This window comes from Bidens hawaiensis, unplaced genomic scaffold, assembly GCF_021521415.1.
Source record: "Bidens hawaiensis isolate Kalapana, Puna unplaced genomic scaffold, B.hawaiensis_p1.1 tig00036363_1, whole genome shotgun sequence".
In the NCBI taxonomy this organism is placed as follows: domain Eukaryota; kingdom Viridiplantae; phylum Streptophyta; class Magnoliopsida; order Asterales; family Asteraceae; genus Bidens; species Bidens hawaiensis.
The window spans coordinates 76239-101676 of NW_027505407.1; the positions used below are offsets into that span (position 1 = coordinate 76239).

General features: G+C 38.9%; 1 protein-coding gene across 1 annotated transcript in view; it reads right to left on the reverse strand.

Moving 5' to 3' along the window:
* Positions 1 to 20740, reverse strand: part of LOC143612995 (uncharacterized) — a 48022-nt gene extending 27282 nt beyond the window's left edge. The window contains exon 1 of the mRNA XM_077086834.1: positions 20143 to 20740. Within this exon, the coding sequence (XP_076942949.1) occupies positions 20143 to 20740 (598 nt within the window). The remainder of the gene's footprint in view (positions 1 to 20142) is intronic.
* Between the last annotated feature and the right edge of the window lie 4698 nt (positions 20741 to 25438).

A 25438-nucleotide genomic window follows, 5' to 3' on the forward strand; every position in this document is an offset into this window, starting at 1 on the left:
TGGCAGCCCTGTTCAACTGTTCCTGCACGATTAAAGCAAAAGATTAGTATCTAGGGACCCAAGACCAATTGGTCTTGGATCTATACATCCCGAACTTTGGCTTTCCAAAGTTAGTCTCTGTATAATTCCTGTAAGTCCTATTAGTATACCTCCTTGTAGATTGATTGTGAGGCCTTCCAAACCTTTGTGAATTGAAAGAATTATAACTTACTGTTTGGTTATCAGCAGTGTGAAACTGAGATTGGTTTCTTTGAAAACCTGAATTAGTCTGATTTCTGAATTTTGAATGGTTTTCACTTTTACCAGTATTATAATTACCATTAGGCTTAGTCTCAGTTTTGGTATGCCTCACACCTCTGAATCGCTGCTTCAGAGGGCAATCTGTAACTAGGTGCCCTAATTGATTACACATAAAACAACACCTATGCTCAACTTTCTTTTCAACAGTTGTTTTGGATGTCGAGGCTGTACTACCGCCCTTTCGTCTCACATATGGTGGGACATAAGGGTTTAGCGGAGAACTCTTTTTAGTTGTTTTATCTTTCTCTCCACTATTTGGTAATACAACCTCCTCCTTTGTCTTACCCGACTCGAATGACTTATCCGAATCTGATGAGACCGGAGTCGGAACAGAAATTTTAACACTTGACACAGGCGGACTTGTTTCGCCTCTACTAACATCTGGTTCTTTACTAGTTACCTTAATTGGAACTGTCTGAACAACCTCAAAGTCAACAGATTTCTGATTACTAGGATTAAAAGTGTAATTGTGATTATAAGGTGGTGGAACCTCATGATAACCAATTCCTCCCCTCTTAACTGAGGAACCTTGATCACTAACAAGGTGATCAAGAATAGCAGAGGAATTTCTGAACTGCTCAAGTTTTCTATTCAGTTCCACCACTTTCACCTGGTGATCAGCAATCTGTTTTTCTCTTTCAGCTATTAGTTTGGTTTTTTCTTCCAAAACTTCATAGCTTAGATCAATCACTTGAATTTTTTCAGCAAGTTTTGCTTTTAGACTTTTAATATCTTTTTCACAAGCTTTTATTTTAACTTTATAGCTATTTTCTCTTGCTTTTGTAAAATGATGATTTTCTTTTAGAGTTTTAAACTCAGCATCCAAACTAACATACTGATCAGTTATAGTTGCTAATTGCTCAGACAAGTTTTCACATTTAGAACAGGTAGGTTTAGAACATACCTCGGAGAGCTGGTCTTTAGCATCAGCCATGAAAGCTTTTTCTTCTCCAGTAGCTTTCTCACCTTCTTCATTTTTCACATTCGCCAAATTTGCCTGTTCAAAGATTTCTTCAGAATGCAGGTTCCAGTTATATTCACCATCTTCTCTGGAAATCATGGCACTATAATCTTTACTACCCCCATTATGCTGGGTAGACTTGCCTTGACCGCGTTCTACACGCTCACTTCTGCACTCCTTAGCAAAGTGGCCGTTTTGCTGACAGTTATAGCATCTTACCTTCGTCTTGTCAAACCCTGGCCTTCCACCGACAAACTTTCTTCCGGTCTTTTTCATAAACCATTTCACTCTTCTCACGATCATAGCCATTTGCCATTGCAGATCCATTTCTTCCAGATCATCAACATCAATCTGGTCATAGTCTTCATCCAACATAGCTGGATCAACAATCTTCCCCTGAATGTAGTTCTCATAGGAAGCAATAAAAGAAGCATAGAGAGCAAACTGCTCTTCAGCAGATTTGACACTCATAGGCATCTTAGAGTAGTTATTGCTAGGAATACTTGGAGAGCAACTACTCTTGCTTGCTTGCGGTTTAGATGCACTAGATCCACCTGCTACAAAGCAAACATCACCATTCGTGTTGACTGACACATGCCCCTCATGTGACGAGTTGGCGCCCGACTCTCCCTTCGAGTAGTAGGCAGCTGATTCAGTCTTCGAACCTGAACTAGAGTTGACTTTAGCACCATACATACCTGGATCTTGAATCTGATCCGTAGGTGTCTTCTTTCTAACCATGTTAAGCTCAAAGGTTCGGAGCTTGTTAACTGCTGTTTCAAGGTCATAGTCAGCAAAGTCTTTATCTTCTCTCATCAACACAGTATACATCTCCCATTTTGGTGGGAGAGCATCAAGAAGCTTCTCAACAATCTCATCTTTTTTGTATGCAATTGAATAGTTGCTGAGTTCAGTCATCAGATGATAATATCTGGTGATGATATCATCAAGTGATTCGTTTTTCAGATACTTGAAGACCGAGAATTGAGTTTTGAGCAATTTGATCTTCGAAGCATGGATTCCCACATTTCCTTTAAACCGGTTCTCAAGAGCTTCCCAAAGCTCTCTTGCTGTCTTGTACTTTCTAAAAGTATGAAGGATCTCTTGTGGAAGAGCCATAGTGATAGCAGCATGAGCCTTGCTCTCGGCCTCATACATCTTTTTCTCTTCTTCTTCCATTTTGCTGTACTTTTTGATCTGATCACGACCTTCATACTCCATAGTTGGTGGAATATAACCATCCTGGATGCATACCCACATTTTCGCATCCTGGTACTTGACATATTGTTCGAACCGATCCTTCCAAGCAACGAAGTCAGTTCCTTTAAGCAACTTTGGGGCCTTAGTAGCTGACCCTGCTTCTACTTCCATCTTAACTAACTCTGAGATGTTAATTGACGACATCTTTCTCAAAAACTAAGAAACCTGAAAAAAAAATTTCTTCTGAAAAGTACTGTAGGCGAAGTTACGGATAACTTCACTTAAGTCTTAACTTCGCTGAAGAACTTCGCAGATTCTTAACTTCGCTTGAGGTAAGCGAACTTAGGAGGTAGGCGGAGTTGTAGAGAACTTCGCTTGAGTTAGGCGAACTTGAGAAGGTAGGCGAAGTTGTGGATAACTTCGCTTAACCTTATATCTTCGCCGAAACCCTACGAACAGTGACGGCAACTTCGCCTGATGAACACGAAGTTTCTACAGATCTGATTTCTGGGTTTTTTGAGGTTTTTGACGGTGTAAAGGGTTGAATACGATGGTAGGAGGTAAGAGTGACACAAAAACACAGAAAACACGTCCCGCGAATAGTCGAAACGGGACGATTTCTACACCCGCGTGAATATCCCGAACCACACAATTGAGCAAACTCTCTGATACCAATTGTAGGTTCCCTGGATGGATCTGCACGGGATATCTCGATCTACACAGGTGCGGAATCCCTGCGTAGGTCGTTACAAGCGTAGAACACGAATCAAACAAACACACGATACGAATAAACACACGTTATATTATAACCGAAACACGTGATATAATCACCGAATGCAGACTCAATACTCTCTGGTTCTCACGTCTCTCGACTCACACACGCGTATACGATTACCTTCAACCACTTCAAAACAAGCCGTAACCTAGTGCATAAATACACGACAACTTCGCCTGATATGTTCAGGCGAAGTTGTTGCTAACTTCGCTTGACTAACAAGTTCTCCTGATAAGCGAACTTGTCAGTAACTTCGCTTAAACATAAACAAAACACAATTAACATTACAGACTGGATTACAGACACTAGACTATGAACTACTGACATTATGCACCAACAGTACTCGGAAATCACCAAAAAGTATACCTTGCTCGGATATCCACTTAAGAAGATTATTTGAAGTAAACCGTGCCCGGAAGGCAAAATCTCGTACTCGGCTAAGTAAAAGCTTACTCGAAGGTCCAAGGTGTACCCGGGTTCAATACTTAGCAGTTTCTGAGGAGGTTGAGAAGATTCCAATCTTCAATATTCTTCAATTAGGTCAAATCTCCTCATTTGGGTCAAACTCTTGGCCCAACAATCTCCCCCTAGATTGGAACACCTCAGCTGACCCAAAACATTCTATGGTTACTTACACTTAGCAAAATACACATCAAATTTCATAATTGAATTACATAAGTAAAAATTACATAATCAAAGATTTGTCCGAAGACATTACAAAGCAAAGCCTATTCTATCTCATTTGTCTTTTCCTCTCATTGTAGGCTGCTTGTCTTCTCAGCTGGATCACAAATGCTGCCCTTTCTCTGAATATATTGAACACTTGGTAGTGAATGTGTCCTTCTTGTATCACCAAGTCTCTTATATCAGCAAGATCATCATTATGTAGGCATGTCAGATCTGCATCCTTCTTGATTGTTGCCAAGGCCTTCCCATCTGAATTCCTCAGCACATAGTGGCCAGTGTCTTCTCTGTATTCAACTTCTGTAATGACACCATTTTTCTGCACTGTGTAATTCGGCCTTCTCAACCTTCTTCCCAAGCTTATACAAGTCTCCATGTTGGACAGAGGATTTTGATCTCGGACTCTCATCTGGAAGTTCAACTCAGCCCTGTCCATTTTCTTCAGTTTTTCTGACCTCCTTGACTTGTGAAGTTGGATCAGTCTCCAACTTCTCTTTTCTTTTAAAAATTTGAAGCCATCAGCCGCATGTTCTTGCAGATACTTAGATAAATCATTCATTTGTCTTCCTGCTGATCTGTCTCTGTCCCTGAAATCATATAAGTGAAGTGACTCCATTCTTCTTAGTTGTTCTTCTTTGTATTCTCTGAAATCACTTATTACAACATTCTCCCATAACTGCCTACTTTCCAATATGACTTTCAAAGAATCAGTAACTGAATCATAGTAAAGCTCTCTTGGTAGATCCACACCAGACTGTGGTCTTGTTCTTTGTTGCACTGAGCTACTTGATTCCCCTCTTCCTGCTTGTCCTCTTCCTCTTTGCATTCTTTGATGGATTGGTGGTCTGAATGGAATTGATTTCTTGGGCTTTTGAGGTCCCAAGTTGAATGTCTTCACATATATTGCTTCCACCATCTCAGTAAGAAGGTTTGCAATCTCTACAATGTCATGTCCTGCTGACTCTAGTTCTTTTAACATTTTAATCATACCCGGAGTTCTAGCCAGTCCAGCAGGCACAAATCTGCCATCAGAGTAATATCTGGGATTTTCTCCCTCCCTTAAGGCTTTTTCCCACTCATTCTTCTGCAGATAGAAAAGAGTCTTCAGATCCTCTTTCTCCAAAGCATTAAAATCTGCCTCAGTCATCCCTCTTTTGTTTATCATTATGTTTCTTAGGATGCTGATCATTTCCTCATTCTCCCAAGGCATAAATGGTTCAGTTTCTTGTTCAGGCTTTACATCGTCTTGAGGGATATAAGTTTCAACAGGTTTGACTTGCTCCTTTTCCATTTCTCTTAATGTCTGAATTCTTCTTTTCTTCTTTTGAGGCTCATCAGGTAGTTCAGTTTGAATTGTGCTCTCAGTATAGACCCTTTTCATCTCTTTCTGTTTCATCTTGGAATACTGGTCAAATACTGCCTCTTTACTCAAATTTCTCACAACCTTAGGCTTTATCCCTTTCTCAATTAGATAACCACACATTCCATCATACTTTTTCTTTAATTCTTCCAATTCAATCTTATCATCTTGTTTCACAAATTTTTCTGCAACTATCCCTTTTTCACTGTTATAAAGATCTTGAATTTGTTCAGCAGTGTATCTTTCTAAAGCAGCTTCAGGATACCCTCTAACCTTTAAAAAGGTTTTATAGTGCTCAGTGTTTTTCTCTCTTTTCTCAACCTTCTTTAGGACTTCCTCTGCATTTATTTCAATTATGCCCCTTTGAATATAAGTCATTTCAGCTTGAAGGGTCTCAGCATTAGAGCTTGTGTCAACTTTCTCACCTCCTTGATCAGGGTGATCATCACCCTTTCCATCAGACTCCTCAGAGTCATCCTCCCCATCATCTGATAGATCATTCATGGCATCTATCTTTGGTTCATCAGAGGCAGGATGCTCTGGTTCAGCAATATCAATATCATGAACCTCAACCTCAGGGACATCAACATCAGGAACCCCTGGTAATTTTTCTCCTGGTTTCAGTGTTTTCAAGGGGATTGCTCTGATTGGTTCATCATCAGTCTGTTCAGCAGATTTCTTTCTTCTTTGATAGGTCTTTTCATATCTTCTTTCTCCCCATTTACTAGCAGGGTTCTTTTTCATGTCTTCTTTTACTTGATCAACCCATTTCTTAGCAGCTTCAGATGCAATAGACTCCCCAATCTCTTCAGGTATAATCATGTCAGTGTTAAGATTGGTTGATGGTTCAGCATTCTGCTCTTGTTGCTCTTGAAACTTGTTAACCACCTTTCTCAAAGAGTCATCAACCTCTTGAGTTTTGTTCATATTTACCAGTATTTCAATAACCTCTTGATCTGCCACATCTTGAAATATTTCTTTTGCTACATTGGCTTCATTGATCAATAGGTCTTGCTGTGCCAACTCTTCTTCCCTCAAGGAATGGGCAATTGCTTCCCTTTCCATTGACTCTTTAATCAGTCTTTCTCTCTCAGCAAGAGCAACAGCAACAGCAGTATCAACAAAGGATACATCTTTCTCAACATATACATCAGGCTCATCCTCTGTTGCTATTCCTTTGCCTTTTTCTTTTCTTTTTCTCAACTGCTCTTCATTTTCTTGCTCATCACCAGTTTCATAATCATCAATTTCTTTGAACAATTGATCTAATTCCGAATCATGCTCTGCCCTCTTGGAACTAGCTTCTTGATCATCTTCAGGTTCAGTGTTTATCAGTTCCTCAGTAGTAGCATTCTCATTCACATTTTCTACAGTCATCTCCTCATCCACAATATCAGTCAACTCTTCTGTAATCACATTCTCATCATCATTTGTTTCCTCTTCACACACCTCTTCTTCATTCTCATCACTAACATCATAATCATTTATAATCCTCATCAAACCATCAATATTTTCAGCACATTCAGCATCAGTCATACCCACAACATCATCATAAATATTCTCCCCCTGTTTTGGGGCAGCTGAGTTCTTCTTAAGCTCCTGCCTCAGGGTTTGAATCATCAGTTTAGCTTCAGCTAACCTTATTAACAACATTTCATTTTCATTTGTTAGCTCTTCATTCTTTCTACTCAACTCAGCATTTTCATCCCTAACCTCCTCAACTCTCCTCTTCAACTCATCATTCTCCAACATTAGTTCAATATTTCTTTGAAGTGTGTTTTCTTGTTGGCTTGAGGGTGGGGTTGTAGGTAATGGTTCATAAGTGGGTAGTTCAGTGATGGATGGGGATTGTGTGTGTTGTGTGGAGGTTTCTGGTTGTTCTAAGTTGAAAGATTGAGGTGGTGTTTGATGTGGTGAAGTATGTGGTGGTGATTGTGGTAGTGTAGGGATAGGTTGTTCAAGTTCTTCATGTTGCTCCCCTGTACTTGTGCCATAATCTCCATATCCAGACCATCTCCCCCATCATTTCCATCTACATCATCATCAGAGTCACCTCCAGCACTCTCATCATCACTCCCTTCTTCCTCCTTTGAGCTCAGCTCAGGTACAGGCATAACAGCCAAATCATGTTTCAATAACCATGGCAGAATTTCCAGTGGAACACTTGCATCAAAATTGTTTGAAACACCAGGATTCTTTATTCTCTTGTATGCATCGGGATCTTGCAGTTTGTGGGTGGTTCCAATTGTTGGTAAATCATGCAGTGTGCTATTAAATATGATCTGCAGGAATCTCAGGTACTGTAAAAATCTTTTGCTTTCTGGTTTCTTCAGATTCCCCACTAGCCCATCAAAAATCATCTTGGAAAAATTAAATGGCAGATCAAAAATTGTACCAACGGTGGCATTTGCTAGATCAAGGCTCATCAGAGTCCATGATCCCTTTCTTGGAGCAAATCCATGAATAATGTGGTGAATCAGAAATCTGTACAGCATCGGAAATAAACCCTTCTGAAACTGTCCCTCATGGACATTTCCTTGATACCCCATTGTTTCTCTGAAAATCTTCAACAGATGCTTTGTATCGAAGCTGATGTGATTGTGATCATCGTCATTCAGTCTTAAACATCTTCTAATCAATATTTTAGTGATGTGTATTTCCTGTCTGGCTACGGTCGCCTCGATTCGTTTTTCATTACCGTCTTCGATCAATTCTGCTGATCTCCAGAAAATCCAAGGAGTGATTTCTGTAGATAATCGGGCTTTCAGTGAGTGCAAAATTGATGCTTGACCGCGCCATCCATGATATCATTAGAGCCATCGGTTCATTCTCTGGTGTCACTTGTAGTAGTGCGCACATGTTGTGCTTTGGCTCAAACACATACTTTGGCTCGTTATCTGCCATATCTGTAACACATAAACAAGCATATTCAAAGTGAAATTAGACATAAAGTTTAAAACTTTAGACAATTTAAAGTTATAAAAATGAAGAAGAAAGATAGAAATCTTCAAGAACCTGTTCTTCGACAAATTAATAACCTAAACACATAAACAGAGTGTTAGTACTCGAATACATAATCAAGTCACAATCACAATCTAATCGTGATCGGAAAACATAAAATTTTATGCTTACCGAGTCGGAAATAAGTGGCTGATAAAAATTAGGGTTTGGATTAATCTTGAATTCGATAAGTCGGTTAATTTTCTTAGTAAGAGAGATTTGCAGTGGAAGGAGAGAGATAGAGGGAAATAATGTAGAAGAAATTTGCCTAAGTCCCTTTTTTATACATTTTGAAAGTGGGTTTTAAATGCTTTTTGTCTTCTTGTGAATTACTAGCTGTCAACCAGTAACATTATCCACTTGATATATTAAAAACATTTAATCTCATTTAAAATCATAAGACCTTACTCGAAAATTTAATTTAACCAAAGTCTACTCGATCTTCTTCCACTAACAGCCTTACTCGGTCAAACTTTACTCGAAAAGATTTTCATTTTGAATATAAAGTTTGCCCGAATACTTCTCTTTTCCAACCTTGCTCGATCAAGTAAATTAATTTAAAGTTAAGATATAATGAAGAAAGCTTACCCGAAATACTTAATTTCTTGAGAAATAAATCGCAAGACAAATAATCAAATATAGTTATCAAATAAACATTCTTACTAAGAATCAATTAAGATCCTCCTAAAAATTTCTCAAATTCAAATTAAAACTTATCTAGCATGAACCCTAAAAATCACAATCACTAACATATTCAAACAACGTATTCATTCAAGTATGAGTCTAAACAATTTCATCATACTAACTCACATATTCAATCAATGCATTCATTCAAGTATGCTTGTATGAAAATTGTGCTCGAGCATTCTTTCAAATGTAAAGTGTGCTCGGACAATAATCTTGTGCTAATTATACTCGAATAACTTTCATATAATACAAAGTGTGCTCGAAACCAAATTCTAGCAGACAGTGTACTCGTAAAGTTGGGTTTTGAAAATTACCAAGTATATTAAAGGAACACAAGTGTACCCGAAATATAAAGTGTGCTCGGTAAACGAAGTTTGCCCGAAAACACTTGTAATTTCAAAGAAATCATATACAGACATATCAAAGAGCATGCTCGACATGAAATTAAACACAAAAACATTTAAGTGTGCTATAGTCTAAAATTTCATAGAGCTTGCTCGAAAATCCTAAGTTAGCATAATGCTAGCTAGGATAAACACATTCAAACATCAGGTATGCCCTTGCACGAGGTAACTTATCATATCAAACCATACCCGAAAATGACAAACTTAAACAGTAACATTTAGCGTGCCCGGAAAGGTTAACAAGTCTTTCCTAACAGCATATTCACTCAAAGCTTACTCGGTACACTCACTCAAGTGCACAAAGTTTGCTTGACAACACAATCAGCATATAACATGCATAGCTTACTTGAAGCTAACATATAACATGCATAGCTTACTCGAAACAAGAATTTCTTGTTGACAGTTAGCTATTTCAACACATAATCATCTCAAGACTTCAAGCTTGCTCGAAAAGTGAGTGCAATAGTGCAAACATTTCAAAGCATGCTCGAAAATCATAATGTTAGTCAAAAATGACTAAGCTTACTCGGAAAGGTTGAAAGTTGTCAAACCTTACCCGAAACAACATATTCACACATAATCAACTGTTCTGTACTCGGAAAGGTTATAATTCAATAACCTTACCCGAAAGTACATATTCAAACAGTTTGTGCTCGAGAAGGTTGGAAATCATCCAACCTTACTCGAACTTACATATTCAGACATAATCAACTGTTTTGTACTCGGAAAGGTTATAATTCAATAACCTTACCCGAAAATACATATTCAAACAGTTTGTGCTCGAGAGGATTAGAAATCATCAAACCTTACTCGAACTTACATATTCAGCCTATTTTAGGCAAAATGCAACACTTTTTGACTTAAACCACTTTTCAAAGACATTTCTAAGTTATGTATCATTTCAGAACATAGTTTAAGAGCAAATGGTGCATTAAGAGATCAAATTTCAGTTATACTTCACTTCAAAACAATTTCTTTTATAAACTGAAAAGATCTCAGGAATGGGATCATATTGACTAAGTAGCTATCTCATTACTTCACTCTCAGGATTATTATGACAACTTAGATAGGTTAACAGCAGGTATAAACTTAGCATGATTTTCATCTCTTTGGTGATATGATTAAGGTTCAATTTGAGCATATTGCAATAATGGTCAACACTGTGCTATGATGCCTCATATCTCTTTTCAAAGCTTATTTGGCTTTCCCCAGATCACCCCAATTTGACTCCAACCTCCTGTATTTGGTCAAAAATAGTTTCTTATGACAGAACTTATTATTTTTTTTGAACTTTTGATATTCAAACATATAGAGGTTGAACGTTGGACTTACAGTTAGCAACATGCCTTTCATTTAAGATGAGACAGATTTTGTCAACATCTTTGTAGTTCTTGTTGTAACCCTCTTGTTTGATAAAATATTTAAAACATTTATCAACTTTGGTTGATTTATTCATTCTTCCCCTTGTTTTTGATATTTTCTCAAATTTTCTTAAAGCATGTTCTTTGTCATATAAAAAAATGTTTCATTTTGGTTGACCAAATAACAACAGGCTTGTGTATGACTGGGTAATCACTTTTCTGCCATATCATTCGGAGAGATCTATCTTGAGACATGCAAAACAACTATGCATCTCCACATAAAGATTAGCATATTCATTATGTTTATATCACCTTTGATTTTACATCATCATGGGAAAGTAACCATACATGTTAATGACTATACTAAGGCCTTTTTAGCCTATTAATTCCATATGATTAGCTAAGCAGTCAATGTATTATCATTTCCCATATATACAATTTAATATTCAATCACCCCAATACCTCTTCATTGTCAGGTTAATGGCTATCCTATATTGACCAAATGTGGTTAACAGGACCAAACATACATGTGAATATATGTCCTGTCAAAGTCAGAGTTATTGATATAGTTTTAAGTGAAGGAATAAGAAACAAGTCATAATTGCCCCAAAAGCATTTAGTTTTCAGGTCAATGGCTATCCTTTGAATCTATAGAGATTTAAGGACCAAACATACACAAGTGCATGTCCTTTCAACTAGGCATATGACATAATTTTCAGCAAGAACAACTGTTTGAGATCTTTCCCTTTAAAAATCCTTCTTTTAAGCTTCTTAAAAGCTTGAACTGAATAATCTTATCATATCTCAACACCATTAATCAACTTGCTCATGTTTTGACCAAAATCTAGTATTTATGCAAAATTCATTAAAAATTTCATTGAATCACATAATTTTGACATAAAACACATTTTGACACAAACAGTTGCATCTCATACTCAAAATCTTAATCATTCTATCATCATTAAGAAAAACAGACTGTAATCTCATTCAATGTCTATTCTACCTTAACAACTTCAGAAGATCATATTAGGATCATATTCAAGTAATCATAAACATGTGATTACTCATGACATTATATAAGCAATTAATCTCACCTAAACAGATCTAATTACTTATCATAACATCAGATCAGTTAACAAGATAGTCAAGTATTATCATCAAAATCAACCAAATTGCACAAGTAGTCACTCAAGTACCTATCAGTTAACATCAAAGCAGTGACATAATCAAAACATATTAAACAACATATTCAGCAACATATTCAGCAACATATTCAGCATGTGTGACCTCTTTTAAAATATTCAAGTAGCTCATAGAGGTACACAACTAAGCACACATCCTTAATCAGATTTCATCAGAGTTGATCATCCCCAGGGCTTTCAACAGAAAGTTGAACCTAGTTTTATCAAGTGGTTTGGTGAATAGGTCAGCCAGATTATCACTTGTATCAACTCTTTGCATTTCAATCAAACCCTTTTCACTACAATCTCTGATGAAGTGATGTCTGATTTCAATATGCTTAGTCTTAGAATGTTGCACAGGATTCTTAACAGAAAAATAGGCAGCATTATTATCAATCAGAATAGGGGTGTTTAGAAAGTTCAAACCATAGTCCAGCATCTGATTCTGAATCCAGAGAACTTGTGCACAGCAGGCAGATGCAGCAACATATTCAGCTTCTGCAGTGGAGATTGACACAGTGGTCTGTTTCTTGCATTGCCATGACACTAGCCTTTCACCTAAAAACTGGCATCCCCCTGATGTTGACTTTCTACTCATATTGCATCCATCATAATCACTGTCTGTGTATGCAATCAGATCAAAGGATTGGTTCTTAGGATACCAAATCCCTAAGTCTGGTCTTCCCTTCAAATATCTGAATATTCTTTTCACAGCATTCATGTGGGAGACTTTTGGATTTGATTGGAACCTAGCACATACACACACAGCAAACATGATATCTGGTCTTGTCGTAGTCAGATACATCAGTGATCCAATCTTGGCTCTGTATTCATGTTCATCAACTGGCTCCCCCTTTTCATCAGCTATCATCTTTTCTTTGGTGTCCATTGGAGTTGATGCAGCCTTGTAATCATGACAGTTGAACTTATTTAGAATGTCCTGCACATACTTAGCTTGGTGAATGAAGATTCCTTCATCCTTTTGTTGAACTTGTAGTCCCAGAAAGAAATTCATTTCACCCATGGAGCTCATGCTGTACTTGGACTTCATCACCTCTTCAAACTCCAAACACATATTTTCATTTGTAGATCCAAAGATGATATCATCAACATAGACTTGTACAAGCAGCAAATCTGACCCTTGTCTTTTGTAGAAGAGTGTCTTGTCTATGGCTCCCCTTGTGAAGCCATTTTCAAGTAAATGAGTTGATAACTCATCATACCATGCTCTAGGAGCCTAATGTAAACCATAAAGGGCTTTGTTTAGCTTATACACCCTGTTTGGATACATGGGATCCTCAAAGCCTGGTGGTTGAGTCACATACACTTCTTCATCAATCTTTCCATTAAGGAATGCAGATTTGACATCAAGCTGGAATACTTTAATGTTCTTAGAGGCAGCATATGCAAGAAAAATCCTTATGGCTTCCAGTCTTGCTACTGGTGCAAACACTTCCTCAAAGTCTATCCCTTCCTTCTGAAGACATCCCAGTGCTACAAGTCTTGCTTTGTTCTTAATCACCAAACCCCTTTCATCCCTTTTATTTCTGAACACCCATTTGGTTCCTATTGCATATCTGTCATGTGGCTTGTCTACAAGATCCTATACATGTAAATCTCTGAACTGGGCCAATTCCTCTTGCATTGCCTCTACCCGACTATTGTCTTTCAAAGCTTGAGCAATATTCTTTGGTTCTAATTGGGATAGAAAGCAAGAGTACAGACAGATGTTAGCTATCTCAGAATGACTCCTAGTTACTCTTTCATGCAGGTCACCAATGATATTTCCAACAGGATGATTCTTTTCAACAGTAGGAGTTTGTATTATAATATTTGTAGACAAATTTATGTCAAGATTTGTTTCATTGATTTCAGGTTCTTCAATGATCAAATCAGCTTCTGCATCATGAAACTCTGGTGCTTCATCATTGGTTTGTCTTGAAGTGGATGCACTATTGTTTCCCAGATTCAAACTTTGAAACAAGTCTTGGAATCTTGCTGTTGTTGCAGCTTCTTCATCATTTGTTTTGTTGCCTGTGTCACTCCCATTATGAACATGATCATTTTGTACATCAGTACTATCTTGACTTGTCATTTCCTGATCTTGTTCAATGTCATTGTTTGTGGAGCTATTCACAAAAGTGTACTCTTTTTCTGTTCTAGCAACTTTCTTCCACAATTCTTCCAAGTCCAGTTCTTTCTTCTTATTTTCTTCAAGTACACTGGTCTTGTAGAATGTTTCATCAAAGTCTTCAGAATAAATCTTGAATGACTTTATCAATTTTTCATGATCAAACAGCCATGTTGCACCACTGACTGTGTTGAATTGATTCTCATTAAAAACAATGTCAGATGACTCTATTACACTCATGTGATCTTTCACATAAACTCTGTAAGCCTTTGAGTGAGTAGAATATCCAACAAAGAAACAGTCTAGTGACATAGTTTGAAACTTGTTCAAATAGTCTCTAGTGTTTAGTAAGAAACATTTGCAGCCAAAGGGCTTGAAGAACTTGATGTAAGGCTTTCTATTGTTGAAAATCTCATATGGAGTTTTATCATGCCTTTTGTTCACAAGCACTCTGTTCTGAACATAACAAGCAGTGTTGATTGCTGTCACACCCCCAAATTTCCACTAACGGAGTTTTACCGTAAGGCGGTGACAAACCAGGATCCGAACACATTAATCACACCAAACGACATCTACATGGTCTTAAAAGTTTTAACAAATCAAAATAAAATGTTAAGAGTACTTAAGTGCTAGTGCGGAAGCTAAACAAAGTACGGGAGCCATCTCCCAAACAAATTTAAATAATTCATGGCGCTACAAGCGCAAAACCAATATTAAATAAATGTTTTCAAACTTAAACCAATGCGAGTCCATGCATGCAATGTTATCATAATCCAAGTGCTTGCTAGTGACCTGAGGAAAACATGCTAAAAAGAGTCAACACATATGGTTGGTGAGTTCACAGGTTTTTAAAGTAAGTTATGCTCTATCAGTTCATAAACATTTATAAATAAAAGTGGCCCATGGTTAACTACACTTAGTTAACTCGTTGCCGCATAGTGTTATGTTTCCATCACGACCGAAGCTGACTAGTTATTGCCTCAAGTCAAGTATTGCCAAAACTTAACAATGTCTGGTCAAAGTTACACCCCGTTCGACCTCCAGTCGAGAATAATGCAGGGTGGGGTTTGTCAAACCCAATAGTACTATTTAAATTTACCACGCCAGTTAACCTTAGTTAACGGTCCGATGTTCGTGAGGACTTTCCATGGCAAAGAAACACTACGTTAGAAGCAACCAAATGGTTGTGTAAAGATTTAGAGCAAGTAAAGTAAAACAGTTTTGCATGTTTCCTCCCCCAAAGGAAAGGTATAAAAGTGGGGCCGTAAACTCATCTTGTTGGTGCTTCGGGTATTACACAAATCCGACCGAAGTAAATGCGTCACGTGCTAAGACCCTAAAAATGCAAGTATGTAAGTAACTTGTGGGATGGTTCCTAGAACCACTAGTATCCAATAATCTCCCATTGTTTTTTTAAAAAGACTTTTGACCAAAGTTTGACTTTTGTTGACTTTGACTAAAGTTTTGACCTTTGACTAAAATATTGACCTTTGACTATAAGTTTTGACATTTGACTAAAATATTGACCTTTGACTAAAAGGTTGGACTTAGAATGTTTACCTTATAATTCTAGTCACACTTAATCAATCATCAAGTATACACACTTAGCCATATTCCTTGCAATTCTATGATCAATACACTTTCACAACATCACAAGCAAGACTAACTATTTAGTCAACTAGTTCTAAGTTGACTTAAAAAGTCAAATTTCTAATTTACCACAACTAACATATCACAATTTGCAATTATCTCAATTCAACTAACACCTTTATCACCTTTAACAATTTATACCACCTAAACCGATTTTTCTCATCAATCAAAACTCACAATTAAATTACCAAATAAATCACACATGTACATATCAGTATTAGGTTCAACATATATTTTTCTCACAATTTTTGGATTTACCAATTCGTCCAGAATATTCATTTACTACAACAACATGATTTATATTTCTACAACAACACAGCAGTAATCAAAAATTTGTCAAAAATTCCATATTTGTCCAATTGATGCAAGACCAATTGGACTAGATTCCTAATTCAATTTACAACATCCTAGAAGTAGAATTATATCCATATCTATTTTTATCATCAAGTTATGAAATTTACAACTCAACTCAGAATTATTTTCTCTAATTTAGATTTGCATCCTGATTTTGTAAATTAATAAAAAGTATTCAAACAGTGTCCAAAAATTAAGATTTCGGACTTTCTGAAAACTAAATTCAAAGTACATGTTCATAGAATCAAAAATCGATCAAAAACTCAAACATATCATCAAGTTATCAATAATCCAAATCCGTAACATCTAATCTGCCAATAAACAGTTTTAACCACAATCAACTACAAATCACAACTTTTCTATCCTTTGATTCAACAATCATCAAGAAACATTCTTACCAAATCAAATTGCATGTCTTATTTTTATCCATTTGATTTCATAATAAGAACACAAGTATTTATAAAGGACTCAAAATATTAATCAAGACTCATACAAAAATCCTTTTTATTTGTCAAACTTTGATCATCCCCTTTCATGATCCAACCATTTGGATACAAGGTTCATATGAATTAAAAGAAAAAGAAACATATAAACATAATAATCTACTCACTTTGCTTGATCAAATGCTTAAACCCTTGTTTACCAAAATCACCAACTCTTGTGTTATGGAGAAAATACTAGAAGATGATGTTTACAAAAACAAAAAGTGAGAGTATGTGTGTGTGTGTGGGATCTACGGCCAAGGGAGAGAGGGAAAGGGAAAAGAAAAGGTGTTGGCATCCAATAGTTGTAACCTCCTTGTTATTAACAACCCTTTATGATTGATTTAATGAATAAAATTACTTAGGTTAACTTTTATTAACTCATGTGTGACATGCTACATATTTTAATAAACATTTCCTATGTAACATAACCTAAGGTTCCATTTAAATAATAAACATGTTACATGACATACAATATAACCTATTTAATCATTTAGCTTACTTACAATCACATCATCATGTAATAACCATAATATAACATATTAATCACATAGCACATTATACTTATCATACATGTTACATAACCTATTTATTATAACATGCATGACTAGTTTGTTATTCTAGTTATGATTATCCACTTATTCTTGTTTAAGTCACCAATGACACGTTGACCTAAATATACGCATACATGACATCACATGTACGAGAGTTCATACTCATAGTTAACAGAACTAACTGAGTTTATAGACATAGTCAACAGGATTTAACTGGGTTTAGTTAATAGAGTTAACCTAAAATTTGCAATTGTCACATCATCCCCTTGTTAAAAGAATTTTCGTCCCGAAAATTAATGTGATGTCACCACTAGACTGGGACATGAAGGGGATAAAAAGAAAAATTTTAGGTTTGTCACATCATCCCCTTGTTAAAAAAATTTTCGTCCCGAAAATTTAAATCGTACCTATGGTTTGGCTTCAGGTTTGAATAGGTGTGGATACTTTTCTTTCATCTGGTCTTTGCGCTCCCATGTGAACTCTGGTCCACGCTTAGAGTTCCAACGAACGCGAACGATAGGAGTTTTACTGTGCCTACGGGTCTTTACGTCCTGATCCATGATTTCCTCCGGCTCTTCGATGAAACGTAACTGTTCGTCCACTTCTAGTTCCTCCAAAGGAACTATCAAGTTTTCGTCAGCCAAACACTTTTTAAGATTTGATACGTGGAAGACGTTATGTACCCCGCGGAGTTGTTCTGGTAAGTCCAACCTATAAGCCACTGGACCGATTCGTTCCACGATTTCGAATGGCCCTACGTAACGCGGGCTCAACTTTCCCCGTTTTCCGAAACGAATGACACCCTTCCACGGTGCCACTTTTAATAAAACTTTGTCCCCGACTTCAAATTCCAAAGGCCTTCTACGCTTATCAGCATAACTTTTCTGACGATCACGTGCTGCTACCATACGGTTTCGGATCTGAACTATCCTCTCTGTCGTTTCATGAACTATTTCAGGGCCAGTTAGTTGGCTCTCACCCACTTCCGCCCAGCAGAGTGGTGATCGGCATTTACGCCCATACAGAGCTTCAAAAGGGGCTGCTTGTATGCTCGTATGGCAACTGTTATTGTAAGAGAACTCAACCAAAGGCAAGTGCGTCTCCCAACTGCTCCCAAAATCGATGATGCACGCCCTTAACATATCCTCCAATGTTTGTATTGTTCGCTCGCTCTGACCGTCTGTTTGTGGATGATAAGCCGTGCTCATATCCAGTCGTGTACCCAACGACTTTTGCAACGATTTCCAAAAGTTTGAGGTAAACCTAGCATCACGGTCCGAAATAATCAATATCGGCACACCATGACGGGAAACGATTTCTTTAATGTAAATGCGAGCCAGCCTATCCGTCTTGTCCGCTTCCCGGATGGCTAGAAAATGTGCGGATTTGGTCAATCGATACACTATGACCCAAATCATGTCGCAACCGCTGGGTGTCTTGGGTAGTTTGAATATGAAATTCATGGATAGCTGTTCCTATTTCCCCATAGGAATTTCGGGTTGTTGAAGTAATCCCGGCGGTTTCCTATGTGCTGCTTTCACTTTGGCACATGTCAGACACTTAGCCACGTACCCAGCAATTTCCTCTTTCATACTCGGCCACCAGTATAGCTCTTTTAAGTCATGGTACATCTTATCTGATCCCGGATGTACTGAGTATCGGGATTTGTGTGCTTCGTCCATGACCAGTGTTCTTAGATCCCCAGAACGCGGTACCCAAATTCGATCATGGTAATACCGAATGCCATCCGACTTAACCTCTGAGTTCCCGTCTACACCGCGCAAAGATTCGGCATCAAAATTCTCGGCTTTCAGAGCTTCTAACTGGGCATCCTTGATCTTTTCGGGTAGACCAGAGTGAATCGTTAGTTGTAAAGCCCTAACCCTCCTGGGCTTCAAAGTTTCTTTTCGGCTCAAGGCGTCAGCCACCACGTTGGCTTTACCCGGATGATACTTAATAGCATATTCATAATCGTTAAGCAACTCGACCCATCGTCTCTGCCTCATGTTCAGTTCTTTCTGCTCGAATATATGCTGGAGGCTCTTATGGTCAGTGTATATCGTACACTGGGTTCCATAGAGGTAATGCCTCCAGATTTTTAGTGCAAAGATGACGGCTCCAAGTTTTAAGTCATGGATCGTGTAGTTCTTTTCAGCGGTCTTCAGTTGTCGAGAAGCATATGCGATGACCTTTTCCCGTTGCATAAGCACACATCCAATTCCTTGCAGTGAAGCATCGCAGTAAACAACAAAGTCTTCTACTCCTTCGGGCAGTGATAGGATTGGCGCACTACACAGCTTGTCTTTCAGAGTTTGAAATGCTATGTGATGTGCATAGGTCCACTTATACACAATGCCCTTGCGGGTTAAGGATGTGAGTGGTTGAGCAATCTTGGAAAATCCTCCAATAAATATGCGATAATAACCAGCTAATCTCAGAAATTGACGGATCTCGGTGGGAGTTTTCGGGTTTGGCCAATCCTTGATTGCTTCAATCTTGGACTGGTCCACTTGGATTCCCTCCCCACTTACCACGTGGCCCAAAAATTTTACTTCACGCATCCAGAACTCGCACTTCGATAATTTGGCATACAGTTGTTCCTTCATGAGTAGCTCCATCATTAATCGCAAGTGCTCTTCATGTTCCTCCATTGTCTTCGAATATATCAAGATGTCGTCTATGAACACAATGACGAATTTATCCAAATAAGGCTTACAAACACGATTCATGAGGTCCATGAATACGGCTGGGGCGTTTGTTAACCCAAATGGCATAACGGCAAACTCATAGTGTCCATAACGAGTGCGAAACGCTGTTTTCGCAATGTCTTCTTCCCGAACTCGGAGTTGGTGATAACCCGACCTAAGGTCGACCTTCGAGTAGTAACTGGATCCTTGCAGCTGATCGAACAGATCATCAATACGTGGCAAGGGATACCGGTTCTTGGTCGTCACCTTATTAAGTTCCCGATAGTCGATACACATGCGTAGAGTTCCATCCTTCTTCTTCACGAATAGGACTGGGGCTCCCCACGAGGATGAACTGGGGCGTATGAAACCCTTATCTAGCAGTTCTTGCAACTGCTTAGACAATTCCTCTAACTCCTTCGGAGCAAGGCGATACGGTGCACGAGCTACAGGAACAACTCCTTGTGTTAGGTCGATTTGGAACTCCACTTGTCTGTGAGGCGGAAGGCCAGGTAGGTCTTCGGGGAAAACCTCAGGAAAGTCTCTAACAATAGGGATCTGGTCGATTGAGACCTCCTCCTCCACAGCCTCGTCAGTACCTTTGTCGGTGATTAGGGCTAAGATCGCAGTATGGCCTTTACGCAGTAACTTCTGTGCCTTCATAAGGGAAATGATCCCAACTGTCGCACTCTCTTTCTCACCATGAACAATGAGAGTTTCTCCCCCAGGGAGAGGTATGCGGACGATCTTCTCGTGACAAACAACCTCGGCTCGGTGCTCGGACAACCAATCCATCCCAATAACTAAGTCGAAGCTACCAAGTTCAATCGGCATAAGATCTATGGGAAACAAATGACTAGACAATTCTACGGTACAACCCTTCAAAATATGGGACACTTGGATGGTTTTACCATCTGCTAACTCGATAGTGTACTTAGACTCTAGGGCAGATGGGGTGCTATTAACCATTTCACAAAATTTAGTTGACACGAAACTTCGATCGGCCCCGGTATCAAATAAAGTTAGCGCATAACAACCATTCATTTTATATTTACCGGTAATAGTTACGGAGTCGTTAGAAGTCTCACCTGAACCACCACCAATAACGAAGGCTCTTCCCCTGCCTTCACCTCCGTTGTTACCATTCCCATTGTTACCATTCTTCCCGTTGCCATTTGCCCCTCCGTTACCAGCATTCTTCAGTTTGGGGCAGTTTCTCTTAAAGTGACCCTCCTGTCCACACTCAAAACACCCTTTCGGGGCCTCTTGAGGTGGGGCTTGTTTCTGGGGGTTGTCTGCTCGGCAAAACTTGGTTTCGTGGCCATGTCAGCCACACTTGTTGCAACGGTACTTATCACATTTCCCCGCATGATGGAAGTTACACTTGTTACACTTTGGGAGTTTCCCCTGATATCCTCCCTGTTGTTGGTTCTGGCTCGGGTAGTTGTTCCTGCGAGGAGACTCAAACCGTCTCTGTTGATTGTGGCCTGAAGAGGTGCTCTTGTTGTTGGAGTTGTTGTTGCCACTACTCTCCCACTTGCGTTTATTATCGGATGTGCCAGTAGCAGACTTCTTGGACGGGAGAGTGCCTTGTTTGACGGCTTGATCAGTTAACTTATGAGCTAACCGGACGGCATCGTGAATGTTGGCGGGATTTGCCGATGTCACCATACTCTGGATCTGCGGAGGTAAACCGTCAATATACATTTCGACCCTCTTATAAGCAGGATCGATCATTTGAGGGCACAGTATCGCTAACTCATGGGATCGTGTCGTATAAGCCTCAATGTCGGAACCCTCCATCCGCAAATTCCAAAACTCATGCTCTAACTTCTGCACTTCACCACGCGGGCTATACTCGGTCTTGATCAGATTTTTGAATTCCTCCCATGACATAGCATTGGCCGCATTTAGACCCAACAACTGAACTTGGGTATTCCACCAAGTAAGTGCTGACTCCTCGAGAGTTCCTGTAGCAAACTTCACCTGGCTCGCAGCCGAGCAATTACACATAGCAAACACTGATTCTGCCTTCTCTATCCAGCGCAGCAAACCGACAGCCCCCTCGGTGCCTTTAAACGCATGGGGTTTACAATCCATGTAGTTCTTAAAGGTGCACCCTGCGGCTCCTAGATTTTTGGTTCACAAAGTAAGTGTTAGTGCCTGAGTTTCGATAGGTCATAATGACAGCAAAGTGTATACTTACCCCCTACCGCCTGCCCCGGAATCTGGGCGGCTGCAATCGCTGCGGTCACATGCTCGTTGATGAGTGCCGCCAGTTCTGCTGGAGTGAGGTTGATGCTGCCCCTGCCATGGCCACGTCCACGTCCCGACATAATCCTACGCAGTCGTGAACATAGACCGGATTAATGCCTTAATTCTAGTACATCAATAACAATCAAACAACTAATTTATGAACATCACAACACAATTTAAGAAAACAATACTTGAAAAGATAACTTGTAATCCGATTACAATCATTCAATCCAAACATCATAGTTCAAAAATATCCTCTGTTGGATGGGAACAACCCTCCCACCTAGGTTCATAAAAGAAAGAAATCCAAACAAATACCAACTGACGATATCACTCGTCAGATACTCCCGATGACCCGCTCACCTTGGGCTCCTCCTCGGGGTCTTCCTCCGGATCCTCCTCGGGGTCCTCCTCTGGGTCTTCTTCAGGGTCCTCCACTGGGTCCTCTGGAGGTGCCAGCCGGTCCTCCAGATCCCGAATACGGTTACGAGCAATGTTCAGTTCGTTAGTCAGATCTATCACCCTGTCTGCAAGCATCTGCATCTTCTCACCTAGCCACTCAACTTCAAAGGTTAACTTGTAGTGCATCTCTGACCTCCGATCGCAGAGCTCCCTCAAGAAATCCATCTTATGCTTGGCTCCACTCTGTTTCTGCGCTAGCTTAGCAATGTCCGACTTCATACCCTGTTTCCCACACTGCGCCTTATCCAGGCCAGAAACAAGTGCAGCTATCACCCGCTCAGGAGGGCATGGCAGGGCGGGTAGAGTAGGGCAAGAAGGACCTACAACAGCTAGGGGTGGAACCTCCTCCTTCTCAATCATCATGGTCACCACCTCTGGGTACCATTCCCAGTCGCACTGGGGCTTAAGCAAGAACGTGTGCTCGGGAGAAGACTCCTCAGTAGTAGATGTGCCAGCATCAGGGATGGTCTGCTGCCTCTTCAGTCTCGGGGACGCAGGTGGTGTGCTCTCCTCAGCGATGATAGGTGCTTTCTCACGGGCGTGATCAGATGACGACGAAGACATACTGTGACACAAGGGTTGGGGTTGGGATGAGTGAGTGGTATCTCATGTATATATGTGCAGTGTAACTAATGCATCATGAAAAGCTATAAACCGGACTGCAACCTATATGAAATGGTATGCAACCTGGTTCGCTATAACCAATGGCTCTGATACCAATCTGTCACACCCCCAAATATCCACTAACGGAGTTTTACCGTAAGGCGGGTGACAAACCAGGATCCGAACACATTAATCACACCAAACGACATCTACATGGTCTTAAAAGTTTTAACAAATCAAAATAAAATGTTCATAGTACTTAAGTGCTAGTGCGGAAGCTAAACAAAGTGCGAGAGCCATCTCCCAAACAAGTTTAAATAATTCATGGCGCTACAAGCGCAAAACCAATATTAAATAAATGTTTTCAAACTTAAACCAATGCGAGTCCATGCATGCAATGTTTTCCTAATCCAAGTGCTTGCTAGTGACCTGAGGAAAACATGCTAAAAAGAGTCAACACATACGGTTGGTGAGTTCACAGGTTTTCAAAGTAAGTTATGCTCTATCAGTTCATAAACATTTATAAATAAAAGTGGCCCATGGCTAACTACACTTAGTTAACTCGTTGCCGCATAGTGTTATGTTTCCATCACGACCGAAACTCACTAGTTATTGCCTCAAGTCAAGTATTGCCAAAACTTAACAATGTTTGGTCAAAGTTACACCCCGTTCGACCTCCAGTCGAGAATAATGCAGGGTGGGGTTTGTCAAACCCAATAGTACTATTTAAATTTACCACGCCAGTTAACCTTAGTTAACGGTCCGATGTTCGTGAGGACTTTCCATGGCAAAGAAACACTACGTTATAAGCAACCAAACGGTTGTGTAAAGATTTAGAGCAAGTAAAGTAAAACAGTTTTGCATGTTTCCTCCCCCAAAGGAAAGGTATAAAAGTGGGGCTGTAAACTCATCTTATTGGTGCTTCGGGTATTACACAAATCCGACCGAAGTAAATGCGTCACGTGCTAAGACCCTAAAAATGCAAGTATGTAAGTAACTTGTGGGATGGTTCCTAGAACCACTAGTATCCAACAATCTCCCATTGTTTTTTTAAAAAGACTTTTGACCAAAGTTTGACTTTTGTTGACTTTGACTAAAGTTGACTTTGACTAAAGTTTTGACATTTGACTAAAATATTGACCTTTGACTATAAGTTTTGACCTTTGACTAAAATATTGACCTTTGACTAAAAGGTTGGACTTAGAATGTTTACCTTATAATTCTAGTCACACTTAATCAATCATCAAGTATACACACTTAGCCATATTCCTTGCAATTCTATGATCAATACACTTTCACAACATCACAAGCAAGACTAACTATTTAGTCAACTAGTTCTAAGTTGATTTAAAAAGTCAAAGTTCTAATTTACCACAACTAACATATCACAATTTGCAATTATCTCAATTCAACTAACACCTTTATCACCTTTAACAATTTATACCACCTAAACCGATTTTTCTCATCAATCAAAACTCACAATTAAATTACCAAATAAATCACACATGTAAATATCAGTATTAGGTTCAACATATATTTTTCTCACAATTTTTGGATTTACCAATTCGTCCAGAATATTCATTTACTACAACAACATGATTTATATTTCTACAACAACACAGCAGTAATCAAAAATTTGTCAAAAATTCCATATTTGTCCAATTGATACAAGACCAATTGGACTAGATTCCTAATTCAATTTACAACATCCTAGAAGTAGAATTATATCCATATCTATTTTTATCATCAAGTTATGAAATTTACAACTCAACTCAGAATTATTTTCTCTAATTTAGATTTGCATCCTGATTTTGTAAATTAATAAAAAGTATTCAAACAGTGTCCAAAAATTAAGATTTCGGACTTTCTGAAAACTAAATTCAAAGTACATGTTCATAGAATCAAAAATCGATCAAAAACTGTCACACCCCGACTAGGTAGTTGCGGAAGCGTAATACGGGAATGTAACAGATAACACTGGTATCAACCACATTGTTTATAAAGAAATTCAACAGCTAGATTACATCATATTACATTGGTAGGTACTAAGTTTACAAACTAGGTGAAAAACACATAACCGGTTTACGAGCTTCTTATACAGTATTATATCAGCGTCTATTCACAGCTATTCAACTTTCTTTCTAATCACCAAGCATGTAAGCAAATCATTCCACTTTTGCTTTACCTGAAAAGCATGTTAAAACGGGTCAACTACGTCTAGTTGGTGAGTTTCAAGTTTCACGAGTATCAATGAAATCAGTTCACGAGTTCGTAAAGTTTACAGTGTGTATGTATATATGTCTGTGTATGATGCATTATACTAAGCCACAAGTGAAACCGAAACGA